We start from the raw sequence: 13361 nt of genomic DNA, 5'->3' as shown, positions 1-13361 counted from the left end.
GTCCTCAGCAGCCCGTGTCCCAGATGTCCCCTCCAGGTGTGTCTAGGTGACCTGGGAGCTGGAGGCTGGGAGTTGCTGTTTCCTGCAGAGCAGACTGGGCCGAACTGGCACCTCAGATGCCACTTGAAGCCTCTGCGTGTAGGACCGTCAGCCGCCCCACCTGGAAGAAAGGCCTTCACCTGGAGCTGGTGCAGGGCAGTGGGGTGTCTCTGTGTACAGGGCAGAGAAGGGGCGGGCGCCTGGGTGGCTCCGTCAAGTGTCCAACTCTTGATTTTGGCTCAGGTCATGATTCACGGTTCCTGGGATCGAACCCCGCGTGGGGCTCCGTGCTGAGTGCGGAGCCTGCTTAAGATTCTCTCTTTTCGCTCCCCCTCTGCCGCTCTCCCCCGCTTGCACGCACGCGCGTGCTCTCTCTCTTTCTCTCTCTCAATTAAAATTAAAAACAAAAAAAACCATCCTGAGATGTCTTAGCAAAAAAAGGGGCGGGGTCGAAGAGAAAGGGCAGACCTGGTAACACCTGGGCTCCCTGGGCTCCCAGAAGTCCGTTGGCAGCAGTGTGGTGGTCTTGAGAACGCCCTCCGGAGGGAGCCCTCTTCCGTGCAGAGAACCTCGCCTCTGCCCCGGCCAGGAGTGCCCGAGGGTCCCTTTTGACAGCAAATGATTTTTTAATTTTTTTTAAAATAATTTTTTTAATGTTTGTTTTTGAGAGAGAGAAACAGAGTGTGAGTGGGGGAGGGACAGAGAGAGAGGGAGACACAGAGTCCAAAAACAGCTCCAGGCTCTGAGCTGTCAGCACAGAGCCCGGTGCGGGGCTCGACCTCACGGACCGTGAGATCATGACCTAAGCCGAACCAACTGAGTCATCCAGGCGCCCCGTAATGTTTTAACGTTAATAACTCCAATACTTTTAATAGCCGTATTTGATAGAAAAAATAGATTGCGGAAAAGATGAATTTAGTGACTCACGTAGGTTTGTGGGCTCATGGGCTCAGCAGAAAAGTGCGTACATGCATTTGAAAGAGGGCAGGGTGGACGTTTTGTCAGCATGCCTGGGATGCGTCCCAGGGCCTTAGACCAACCCCCCCACCCCCGTGCTAAGCCTCCACTGACTGTGCCGAGTAAGAGGGGCCTGAAGCCACCGGGGATCTTGGGGGTCCCCGTCTCTGGCCCCTGGGCGGGGCTGTCCCCACTCATCTCAGACCCGAGGCCCATCATTTTGCGTGGAAACAGGCCCTTGTCCTCCAGGAACCCTTGGCGGGGAGGGCAGCTGAGCCCGGACGGCCAGCTGTACCGCAGCCTGCCTCCCCCTCCCCCTCCCCCTGCCACCCGGGCGACGGTGGAAAATCCTAAATCCATATCCGGAGACGGCTTCCTGCACCACTTACCGCTCCAAACTGTTTATAATTCCACTGGTTTACAGCGACCCGGACAAATATTTAATCCTCAGCCTTCCTGGTAGTTTCGGTCGGAGCCGCCAGCCCACGGCCAGGGCCTGGTTCCGGCTGGCCGCGAGCGGTGCCTGCTGCCAAGCCACACGGGCCTGATGAGTGGCTGTCCTCAGCCCGCCAACCGGGGCCGCGGGCCCGTTTGTGTCGCCTTGTGCCCTCGGCCTTTAATGAGGAGATTCGTGCTTCTGTCATCCTAACGGCCGGTCGCATAACTCATCCGAGGTGCGTTAAAGCTGGGGCCGGTTTCCAAGGTAAGTAACTGAGAGGAGGGGCAGGGCCTCGGCCAGGGAGACAGGTCTCGGCTAATGATGCGTGGCTTCCGAGCAAACGGGAAATGAGGGCTGCGGGTTTAGCTGTGTGTCCCAGATGAACCTCGGGAAAATGTCCGGTTGCCTTGGATCGGGAACCAAGGGGTTCCAGGAAAGCTGGTGATAAAGAGTGGGCGACGCATGGTGCTTTGGGGGGCTGCCCCCTTGATTCGATTGTAAGCGAGGTGGCGTTCCCCTCCCTGTTTAACCGACAGGAGGAGGAGACCGACGTTTGAACTGTTACGAAATGTCCTCGTGCTGATTTGTCTAGTAGGAGGCGGAGCCAGATTTGTCTGTCTAGAAAAAAAAAAAGAGGGCTGCCTTGTACCACGCTGTACTTTCTGCTCTTAATCTGTCCTCTGGGCCCAGCAGCCAGGAGGTCATTCGATGAGCTGGTGTCAGCCCCGAGGCTGGTAGTAACAAAGAAGAACAAGGCAGGAGGGGCGGGGCGTGAGCGATGGGGTCAGGGGAGGCTTCCTCATTTGAGCTCCTCTACCAAGCCATGCCCGCGGTGACCAGACCCAGGCTTTCCCTCTGGACGCTAGGCCTCCCCGCGGCCACACACTCACCCCTGCCTCGTGTGTGTCTGGAAGGAAGGACCCGTGTCACCAGGCACCCACCCTACAAGCCATCCCGGCCAGTGGTCGGGAGCACTCCTCCACAGAGGCCCCCAGGGGTCCCTCCCCAGCTTTGGAGGCTTTGCCCCCAGTCCTCTTCTCAGTTCTGTGGCTGGGAGCGTAAGTGCAGGACTTGGAGAGCTTCCTTTTTTGTTTGTTTTTTTGATGTGTATTTTTGATAGAGACAGAGCGTGAGTTGGGGAGGGGCAGAGAGAGAGGGAGACAAGAATCCAAAGCAGGCTCCAGGCTCCGAGCTGTCAGCACAGAGCCCGACGCGGGGCTCGAACTCACAAACTGGGAGATCAGGACCTGAGCTGAAGTCAGCTGCTTGACCAACTGAGCCGCCCAGGTGCCCCAGAATGGAGAGCTTTCTTTAAATCGTTGGTGAATTTAACAACGGCCGCCTTTCCCCCCTGCTCACAACACCCAGGCTGCAGAGGCGCTCCGGTGGGCTCAGACCGGGGGCGCACGAGCCTGCGCTCCCTCGGTGCCCTCTCCCGTCACCTCCCCTTTGGCCCTTTCTTGCCTCCACCCTCCCTCCGCCTAGCAAGGCCTCCTGGGGACACGGGCTGGAAGGTGGAACAGGGGGAACAAGCCCCGGGGGCAAATGCAGGCGGCTGGGGGGCTGGGGAGGAAGGGTGCGCAGCCGTGCTTGTGGGAGCTCCTCACAGCCAAATCGTAAGGTCCTTCCCGGGGCGGAGGGCGGAAGGTGCCCTCTGGCCGACTGCCACCTGGGCCCCAGGGGGAAGGCTGTGGAGCAAGTGAAAGACGTTGCAAGCCAAGTACCAACATGTTGGAAAGGAAGCTGCGTTGAGAGGTCACTTCTCCTGTGTGACAGCTGGAGACGTGGGCAAGAGGCAAGACCATAAATCTCTGGAAGGAGATCCAAGGTTTCCGATCCGGGGTGGGCCCAGATGTTCGTTTGATAGTTTTTTCAGATTCCAAACATTTAGAAACAAAGGTGGAATGTTGTGTCGAGTGGGGGGATCAGGCGGGTCCTTTGCAAGCTGAGCTCTCTCCCCACTCAGATGCAGGCGCCCTATGACTTGTCTTTAAGCCAGAAAACTCCAAGGCAGTCACCTGCCCTTGTGTCACGGCAGGGACATCCCCTTTGACTTGAGCTTGGCAGTTGGGCCGGGCGGTATGTTCTAGCAGGGGAACGAGGCCCGTGGCGTCTTCAGGAGGCAGGCGAGCACGGCCCGCAGCTCAGGGAGCACTCGCTTGCTTCTTTGTGCTCCGTGAGGTGGCCTGGATCAGCGCTGGGCGGGATCAGCTTCTAGGGACAGTCAGGCAGGAGAGGAAGGGACTGGAGATCCGCAGGGGGCCCTGCGGGGGAGGGAGGTGGATGGGGTGGGGTACTGTTCGGAATTTCCGAGCCCCGGATTGTGGTTTGTCTTTGATTTTTCTGGGAAAGAATGTGCATGAAGTTGAGCCCACGGAGAGGTCTCATGGAAGAAAAACAAGCTTCAGGATTGTCCAGACCTGGGTCAGTCCTACCCTGCTCCCTTACCAGCTGTGTGATCAGGACAGTCCGCTCCCCTTCTCTGAATCTCCGCGTTCTCACCGTTGAGCTAATAACACCTGTTTGGAAAAGCTGTTGTAGAGGAAAAATAAAAAACCATTTGGACACGTGGTCTGTGCTCAATAAATAATAGCTATTTCTGTTATTATTCAGAAATGCCTTCTACCGCATACCCTATAAGCAGAGACTTTTCCGTCTTCTAGAATATATGCAGTTCTAGGCTCAATTAAAATTTCCCTAAACTGGGCACACCGAACCTTCCTTGAGAGGCTGTCTGACCACGTCTTCTGGCTTGACAGCGTGTTAAGTCCTGGCCTCCAGCCCAGCTCTTACCCAGAGCACAGCTCAGTCGGCAGGAGGACGTCTCTGGCTTCTGCCTGAGAGCCAGGACCGGAGGAGTCCCGGGAATGGAGCTGCCGTTCTGCCAGGCCCTGTCCTGGGCACGTAGTGGGCCCAGGTCGAGGCCTGGAAATGGAGGTATGGGCAGGCCAAGGCCCTCACCCCTTGGGCTCCAGAGCGGGACACGGAGCGGGGCTGGCTCCCTTCAGGGTCCCCCCCTCCAGGCTGCGCCTGTTGGAAAATGCCACATGGCCACGGGAGAGACTGGACTTGAGGAAGACGGCCTGCTCTCCGCGTACTTACCGTGTCCTTCCCGTCTCCAGGCCACAGCGGAGGAGAGGAGCTTGATGGGGACAAGCGGGCTGGTCTCTGACTTCAGACTTGGTTGGATCCACTTTGTGGAACATCTGTGCGGCCACAGCACATAAAAATGTTTTCCTCTGGCAGCCGCTTTTATAAGGATGTAATAATATATGCATTGCAAAAATCATTCTATTTTTGGTGGGTCAGCGTTTCCAGCAAGCTGACCCTGACCAGGTGTGGAGGGAGTCGGCAGGGGTGTGGGCAGGGGGGCTGTGGAAACACGTCTGTGTGCGCCAGGGCCCCTTGCCCGCACCCCCAGCCCATGTCTTCCTTCCCTTTTCCGGTCCCTGGTCCCTGCCAGGCTTTTCCTTGGGCTCGGATCCCCTGCCACAAGCTTAGGGACCCCTTGTGTCCTCCTGGGGAGTCAGTCTGCTCCTAGAGAAGACCAGGCCTCCTCACTCTCCCCCTACCCCCGGCCCCCACCCCAGACCTTTTGTACCTTTGGGCGACTGGTGTTTTCCTGCCCTTCCGTTCCCTTGAAGGTTGATCGGAAGCAGAGATGATACCCGAGAGGTTGGGCTGCTGATGTGCTTGTACTTAACCCTGGCGGCCCAAAGCCCTCTGCCAACAGTCCCAGCCTTACTTTGGGCTGTTGGCGCTCATTTAAGACGGGGCCCTCGGTGAGCTCAGCCTCGTCACTTCCCCGAGGTTGCCAGGAATTTAGCTCCCGCGCGGAGCTGGAGCTGGGGAAGGCGGCGAGAGACCGTGCTTTGTGGGAGGACAAAGAGTGTTTAGGAAACTTGACGTGGTGGGGAGTGGCTATCACTTCCGAGTTCAGGAGCGCTCTCACTTCTGTTTGGTGGGGGCCCTTGTGATCTCTGAGGCTCCAGGCTCCTCAGGGTCGCCAGTGCCAGGGGCAGGCCAGATACCCCATTCCTGCCCGTTTCTTGGGGTCAGGGTGTTGAGACCTTGCAAGCACCGGACCTCCAGCTTTGCCCACGGGTTTCTTAAAACCCAGCACCCTAAACTGAGTCCTGCCCTGCAGACGTGGCCGGGCCGGGAAGCCCGGAGGGAGAGGGGCCGACACCGCGCAGCTGGGCTGCCCCTGACCAGGCACCGGTAACGGTTCCTCTCTGTAGCTGAAGTTGCGCGGAAGCTCTTGTGGCAGCCACATCACGTTGTCCTCAAGCTTGAAATCCTCTCGAAACCACGCGTCTCTTCGCAGGACTTGGTTCCCATTCTGTACTTGGTGAGGTTCACGTTGGAGCCGGAGAATGTGGTTTGCGCTCACCCCAGCCAGCCGAGACCTGCCGTGACCCAGGCAGATGCCTTGACATCTTTGAGCTTCCGCTTCCTTGGGTTGCAGACAGAGTTCTCTTACAGGGACTGAGCGGAGTAGATGACCCTGCACTTGGCAGCTGTCGTGTCCCCGTACCAGCCCACGTCCCTGGGTTCTGATCATTCGGACCCTCGATGCTGTCACCAGGGCTGGTGTGCATCAGTGTTGAATCTCCAACTCATATCTTCCTTTTTGGTGAAAGTAGTGTCAGTCTCCGCCCTCCCCCGGTGTCCTGGAAGCTGTGCTGTGACTTTTCAGGGATGGCTGGTCCACAGAATCGGACCTGTCTGACCCGGGAAGCCTGATCATTTAAAGCGACCTGGGTCCCTCGTACCATCTGCTCGCTTCACCTGGCCCCTAACGGGGTCTCTTCTGTTTCTGCCATGAAAACCGTTCTCTCTGAGAAGAAAGTCAAAATAGGTGTGGGAAGCAGCAGAGACCTTTGACCTCTGAGCACACTGCCGCCCTGCCCTCCCCAGGCATCCGCCCTGCTCTCCTGCCTCTAAAGCCCATTCACCTTCCCACTCCCCCTGGGCTTTCTTGTCTGAATTCATTCTGAGCTCTGGCTGTCTTGGTACTCGTGTCCTTATCTTTTCATCCTGTCTCGGGGGGACCTGTTTCACCCAACAGTGAGCAGGGCCGCTAGGAGTCTGTCCACTCCGTAACTCACCACCGTCCTAGGCACCCTGTAAGGTGTAGACAGGGAAGGCTCTCCTTAAGGAATCCACGGTCTTGGGAGGGAACTCTGCCTTGCACAGACGGAGGGGTAGGGGGTCCACACCTCGTGCCTAAGTGTGCAGGTCAGGAATCATCTGTCATCCCCTCCCCTGCTTTCTTTTACTACTTTCAGTAAAACTTTGTCAGGACTTTAATAGTTAGGATTATTGGACCAGAACTGACCCCACCCAAGACCCGACTGCTGGGTCCCACCTCCTCCAAAACCCTACTTGGTTGCTGTCCAGGAATCTGGGTTCAGATCCTCTTGCTCAAACTGCCCCCAGCCACGTGACCAGCCCCGCAGGCTGTGCACTAAGAAGTGTCTGGGCCACGACCTGACACTACCTGTGTCACCTTGGGCGAGGCTCCTCAGTCCCCGGTCTCTCGAGGCTGCTGGCCCCTCCCTCCGAAGTTGCTGTCACAGGGCAGTGGAGGCTCTTGTGCAGTATGAGGGGACCCACAGCCTGAGCCAGTGTCTGGCCAGGGCCATCCCCTCTGCCCTCCCTGCTGCGGCCTGGGGGCTGGGAGGGGGGTGCTCCGGAAGGCCCCCCCGCTGGGAACGGGGCCTCTGGGCCTCTGCTGGCTGAGCTGTTTATGACTCAAAGCCCAAGTCCCCGGTGCTTGGGTTCCGCGCTGGACAAGTGGCCTTGTACCACCTGCAGCTGACTCTCCAGCTACCGGCGGGAGCGACGGGCTGTGCGCAAAGCACAGGGCTGGCCTGTGCTGTCGGCAGAGGCTGCCGTGCACGGCTCTGACGTGGAGGGACGTTCTTCTCTCTTGCAGATGGAGAAGGATGAGACCGTGAGCGACAGCTCCCCACACATAGCCAATATAGGGCGCCTGGTAGAGGTGAGTGGGGCTCTGGGTCACACCCCAGCGCCAGACATCCTGCCCCCAGGGGTGTGTGCGGGCCTGCAGGCCTCCTCCCCGGTGCGCAGCGCCTTAGCGGCCAGCAGCGTGTTTCTATTTTGGCCCTTTTGCCCTGGGCTCGTGTGTTCCGAGCCTCCTGATGGGAATGCACGCAGGGCTCAGCTCCCGGGGCACCCCCTCTGTGCCCCCCAGCGCGTGCTCCCAGGAGGCTGCGCAGGAAGCCTCGGTCCTGCTCCCCCGGCCCGCTGGGTGCCAGGAGAGACCTGAGCTCAGAGAGGAAGTGTCCCTACAAGGTCATGGGCTCAGGAGGAACTTCAGGAGGCTCTCCGGCCGCAGCTGCTTCTGCCTTCCCTTCCCCACGCTCTTTGGAGGAAAAGGGTGCTCTCCGGCTTCACACAGTTGTTCCTGAAGTTGGTGGGGGGCCTGAGAGGTGGTGATGTGGTTTAGACCTGCTCCTGTCGTGGTCAGCGGTGGCCGCCAGTCCCTGAGTATCGGCTTCCTGGTGTCTGAAGCCTGGGAAGGGCTCAGAGCACAAATGATAGGCGGGGTCTTGGCCCCGAGGGGGCGTGGGGGTGGCTGGCTCACTGGGCTTTGGTGTGGTCTCACGCCTCCCCCCTGTGGCCACTGCGGGGACTGCAGGGGTGAGCCGGTGGAACCGGGAGGGTGTGGGCCTCAGGACTCCTGTTTGCCATCCTGTCTGACTGACCTCCCTTCCCAGGACATGGAAAATAAAATCAGAAGTACGCTGAATGAGATCTACTTTGGGAAAACAAAGGACATCGTCAATGGGCTGAGGTAATGTACCCCCAAAACATAAGCTTTGGAACCAAAAGACGAGGATTTGAATCCTAGGTGTGCTGCATAACACTTCTCTGTCACTGGGCCTCAGTTTCCTCATTTGTAACACCTGCTGAAGTACCGTCATGGGATCGTTAGTGCAGATTTTGAAAGGTCAGACCCCTCACGCACAGTTTGTATTCTCAGTAGACGCCGGTTCCTTCCCTGCTGTTTTTGTTGTCTTGGGACATTCACCTGGACAGGCGTTGGTGCCCTCGTCCCTGAAGTCCCCTCCTCTCGGTCCCCCGCCTCATCAGTTCCATCTCAGGAATCTGCCCGGACCTCACAACATGCGAGGGAGTGCAGCCCATTGGGCTCTGGGTTCCCCGGCTACTCCAGCGTCCTCCAGGGCTCTGCTGGCTACGGCCATGGTCCTGAGCCGCCCCTCCCCACCCATCTTCTGTCCTTGGTTCTGCAGCCTGGGCCCAAATGAAGGCTGGGAGGGACTCTCTGGGTCTCCAGAGGCCATGGGGGGACAGAGCAGGAGGCCAGAGGCCCACTGGGGGGCAGGTGGGGCGGCTGTGGAGTGAGCACTGGCCTTGAAATCAGAGAGCTGAGAGCCCGTATAAGTGCTGCCCACCCGAGCTGTGTGACCTCTGGCCGGTGGCTCCTCTACTTGGCCCTCGTCCCGTCAGGGAGGCAGGCCTGCCGCAGGGGTCAGATGCGATGGAGCCCGCCTGGCCACCGTGTGAGGCCCGGGTCTGGTGCCCTGCCCTCAGCCTCCAGCCCTCTGATCCCCGCTCCATGTGTGAGTCTCTCCTTTGGGGCCAAATCAGAGGCAGGAAGCCGCTCCAGGGGCCACGCTGACTTGTGAATTCACCCAGGAGACCGATTTCTAGTCTCCTCCTCCAACAGTTTAAAGTAGCGAGGCGCCCCCACCGGGCCTCCATCTTCCCCATCTCCCACCCGCCTCTGGGGAACACGATCTGGCCCCCGGTGGGTCGTACTCCCCGACTCCGGCAACACTGCTGTCCCCTGGTCACCCCGGGGCCAGAGCGTCATCCTCAGCAGACACACTCCCCTCCCCGCCCAGCCTGGCCAGCGGCAGGAGAACGAGGAGAGGGACCCAGAGAGCCTGCGGGCGGGTGGTCGAGACCGCCCCCAGCATCGAGCTCTGTGGCCACCCCTTCGGGCCGGAGTGCGGGGGCCGGGACGACACTGCCCTGTCTTCAACCTCGCGGGTCCCTGCGTGCCCGGCGCGCGCCTGCCCGGTACTCCCAGGTGTGTGCCGCCCTCGCCTCCCGCCGCGCTCATCTGTGACCACTCTCTGTAGATCTGTTGACGTAATCCCCGACCACCCCAAGTTTCAGCAGCTGCAGAGGGAGCTTTCCCAAGTGCTGACCCAGCGCCAGATCCACATCCAGCCTGATAACTAAGCCGACGCAGGTACCCTGCCTGAGAGGCGTGCGCACCCTCCCCACTAAACAGGACTCACCAGCCCGCCACCACCCCCAGGACCAGCTGTCGCTGCGCGCGGTCCTTTAAACACCACTAACCCCCGTGTCGGCTCACGGCTGTGAGCGGCCACGTTAACGTGTAGACTCGGCCCTACGTAACACGGACCCGTATCACGCGTGTGCTGTGTGTGTCTCGCACGCCGGGCAGGGCTGGGTGTGGGGCAGAGAGGGGGTTTGGCCCTGGAAGAAGCCCCCGTCTGGGGATTAACTCTGCCTCTCCAGCAGAAGCCGCTTGTCTGCACCGCTCTCGTGGGCCACAGGGCGGGGGTCTGTGCACTGCCTTCCGCTCGGCCACTCAGGGCGGCCCGAGCCCGCTGCGTGTGCTGTTATGTGCGGCCAGGGCCTCGGACTTTCCCGCCAAGCGTCGCAGAGGCCAAGTGAGCCTCCTCAGTGGGAAAGTGACTGTTCGGGGCTGTGAGTTGAGAGGGCTGTGTCACCCCAAACCTGAGGATAGAGCCCGGAGCGGAGGCCGAAACCCCCCTGGCCAGGCTTGGTGCGCCCCCAGACCGGTGGCTGCTGGAGCTTCTGCCCCTAACGAGCTGCGGCCTTCCTCTTAAACGCCTTGTGCTGACGGCAAGGAAATGGCCTTGCTTGTGGACCATAACCGAGAACCAGAGCTTGAGCTTGTGGCAGATACAGGTGTATGGAAGCAGTCGGTGTCCCGGGAGAGGAGGGAAACGTTTAACATGAGGCCCGTGGGGCAGGGCCGCAGGGCCCAGGGACTGGCCACCGGGAACCCGACCCAGCAGAGGTTCGGCAGGATGGCCGGGCCGGGCCGTTTGTGTAACCAGGCGGCGCTGCTGGTCGGTCTGGGCTCCGTGCCACCGTCAGGCCTCACGCTGGGACCGCCCCGCTCCCATCCCGAGAGAGCCTCCTTTTTACGGTGGGCCACCGTTGTGCGGTTTTCTTGGCAGCCCCTAGAATCTGCCAGATCCCTGTCCGTGGTCAGTCCCGTGGCCACCCGCTGGAGGCTTTCCGGCATGGAAACCCTCTGCAGCAGCGGGCAGCCTGGCGCTCTGTCCGTCCCACGTCCCTCTGTCCGTGCCGAGTTAGCACTTGCTCCGGGCATGAGTTTGACGTTGCTTGGCACTGACCCTCCCAAGCTGTGTTCCCGTGTCCTGCTCCTTAGAGCCTCCGGCCATTCCGCGCCCAGTGTCTTGTCTCTGACCTCTCACTCTGGTTCTAACTCGGGGACTCTCCGCTTCGTTGGGGGGTGGGGGTGAGGCCTGGTGCGCTCAGCCCGTCCTTCCCAGAAGAGCCAGCACCCTCGCAGGCCAAGGAGCCGTGTGAGCCGCCGCCACTTCCTGCCGGGAGCTTTTCCAGAAGCACGTGGCGGACTGACTAAGAATTGGAGCCAAGGCCACCACGGCTGGTGTCTGACCCTTCCTTGGGCCACCGCAGAGCCAGGACAGTCCAGGGCAAATATTTGTTTAGAGACGCTCAGCCAGACGTGTCGGCATTTCGTGAGAGCGTTTTATTGTCTTCCGTGTCACCCGTGTACCATTTGGAGGCCGCGTCCCACGATTTTTCGGGGCTTCGGTAGCCAGAACTCAACTGGGGATGCTCTTGTTTCTTCTGGGTCCTGCTTCATTTTACTTTTGGAATCTGGGGATTTTTTGACTCCTCCTTCCCATCCTCTCTCACGGCTGATGCACACGGAGCTTGAGACGCCCGTGGGCGTGGCGTCCACCGCCTTCCTGCCGGGCAGCCGTCACTCCTTTCTTTCCACTGCTCTGAAACGGTTGGAAAGTTTACACAGTTTAAGAAGTCCTTGGCCGGTCGACACGTTGAGTCCGTTTGACAGAGTGACCGTTCAGGCCGTTGGCAGGGGGCGTTTCCCTGAGCCTCAGTTTCCTCTTCTGTGCCTGGGAACCCCGGTGGGACTCCTCCGGGATGCCGTGAGAGGGAAGTGAGAGGTGTGTGGGAAGCACTTCGTAAACCGCACAGCCTCTGCGAGGGTCAGTGGCTGTTCGCTTTGGCGAATGAGGAGCGTTAACGCCGGCGCGTGGGGCACTCACGTCAGCATGTGTCCACAGATCAGGATTTGCCAGCAGGGACCCGGGGCCTCTTAGCTCAGTCCCGTCCTGCCTCCTGACGTCCAGGCCGAGGGATTTTCTCGGCCACGCTCACCGCTGACGGCTGAGAGCACCTGCCCTTCCGGCGCCACCCTGGACGTGAACCCGTTCTGCTCAGATGGCCAGGGCTTTTAAACGTTCGCTGAGTGGGGTTCCTCTGCACCCTGCACTTGGGGGGCGGGCAGGGGGCTGCCTTTGCTCGGCAAGGGTGCAGTGAAGGGGCAGCTGATAGCAGGGTCCCTGCGACCCAGAGTCCGTGCCCCTCTGCGCACCCCCCCCCCCCCGCCCCGGCCGAGTCCGCAGCTGGTCAGAAGCACAGAGGGTCTTTGCTGCCTTGTGCATAGAAGCCCAGAAGCCACCTTCTGGTACAGGCCGACCTCGGGCCCTGAAGTGGATTGGGGTTCTGGTGGCTCCGGCCGGGCCCCCCAGCCTGGCGCAGAGGTGGGTGCCCGTCCAGGCGGGCCGCGCGCTTCCCCTGCAAAGGAAGCCCGCCTGGCAAAGGGCCAAGGGCTCGGGCCTCGAGCGCCGTGCTCGAGGCGGCCCCCTGCCCGTCACACGGGCTGATCGACTCTCTTCCCTCCGGCAGGTCTGTGCAGACTTTCGCAGACAAATCAAAGCAAGAAGCTCTTAAGAACGACCTGGTGGAGGCCTTGAAGAGAAAGCAGCAGTGTTAAAGCCCTGCTCCACGCTAACTGGACACGCCATGCGCTCGTTAGACCCCTTTCTTAGAAAACTCGTCTTCTGCTCCCCTCCCTCGCCCCTCGCCTCCCCCCCAGGTCACGGAACAACGGCATCACCATCTCTCCCTGAGAATAAAGCCCAGTAAACACCCTCCTGTCTCTGAGGCCTCCTTCCCACCACGTTTTGCCATCAAAACTCTCCGTATTTCCACAGAGACCGTGTGTTTTTTGTTTGCCCCGGTCCCCTGTCTGCCTCCCTCCCCCCATTTATAGGCATAAAATACAGTCTGTCTGCCTCCCCTTCCCTCCCACCTTTTTGTTACATCGGTGTAAAAAATGTAAAACAAAAAATTTTATGAACTAACTGTGGTGTGTGAAAGAGAGAAGAAAAACTGGAAATCTGAGTCCACGTGTGTTTGGGAGTTGCTTGGGGTTGGGGCTTGGGGGGACAGGGGACAGCTCTGGGAGAAAGCGGGTGGCCCTCGGCGATGTCCTGCACAGACTGGCCCCTGTCCCACGAGACCACGTGGCAGGGGTGCGGGGGTGGGGCCTGCTGACGGGCTGCTCTGGCCAGGTGCTTTTCTGTCAATTTTTATGGAATGCAAAAGGAGTTTTTGTTTTATTTTGTTTTTTTGTAAAGCTTAAAAAAAAAATCTACATCTTATACTTGAGCTTCCATACTTAAAAAAAAAAAAAAAAAGAACAAAAAAAATGAATAAAAAGAAACTGGGACGCAGTCAGCACTGGCCTCGTGTTCTTTCTCGCCGGCCTCGCTTTCCAGGCACGTGTGGCCTTGGCCGTGAGGGCTGGCCCCCACCGGGGTGGCGAGTCGGACAGAAGACGGGTGGG

At 59.6% G+C, this 13361-nt stretch overlaps 1 protein-coding gene across 3 annotated transcripts in view; it reads left to right on the top strand.

The window, feature by feature from the left end:
* The window catches only part of CAPZB (capping actin protein of muscle Z-line subunit beta), a 134209-nt gene extending 121545 nt beyond the window's left edge, over nucleotides 1-12664 (top strand). For 2 of the 3 annotated variants that reach the window (XM_042997367.1, XM_007083758.3), the window contains exons 7-10: nucleotides 7377-7442; nucleotides 8182-8258; nucleotides 9574-9686; nucleotides 12419-12502. In XM_042997367.1, coding sequence (XP_042853301.1) covers nucleotides 7377-7442; nucleotides 8182-8258; nucleotides 9574-9676 — 246 coding nt within the window. In that variant the 3' untranslated portion in view covers nucleotides 9677-9686; nucleotides 12419-12502. Of the gene's footprint in view, nucleotides 1-7376; nucleotides 7443-8181; nucleotides 8259-9573; nucleotides 9687-12418 lie in introns of all 3 variants that reach the window. The other variant, XM_007083759.3, reaches the window with a different exon arrangement.
* The last annotated feature ends 697 nt before the right edge of the window (nucleotides 12665-13361 follow it).

This window comes from Panthera tigris, chromosome C1 (assembly GCF_018350195.1).
Source record: "Panthera tigris isolate Pti1 chromosome C1, P.tigris_Pti1_mat1.1, whole genome shotgun sequence".
Classification (NCBI taxonomy): Eukaryota; Metazoa; Chordata; class Mammalia; order Carnivora; family Felidae; genus Panthera; species Panthera tigris.
This window is presented reverse-complemented; position numbering and strand designations above follow the sequence as displayed.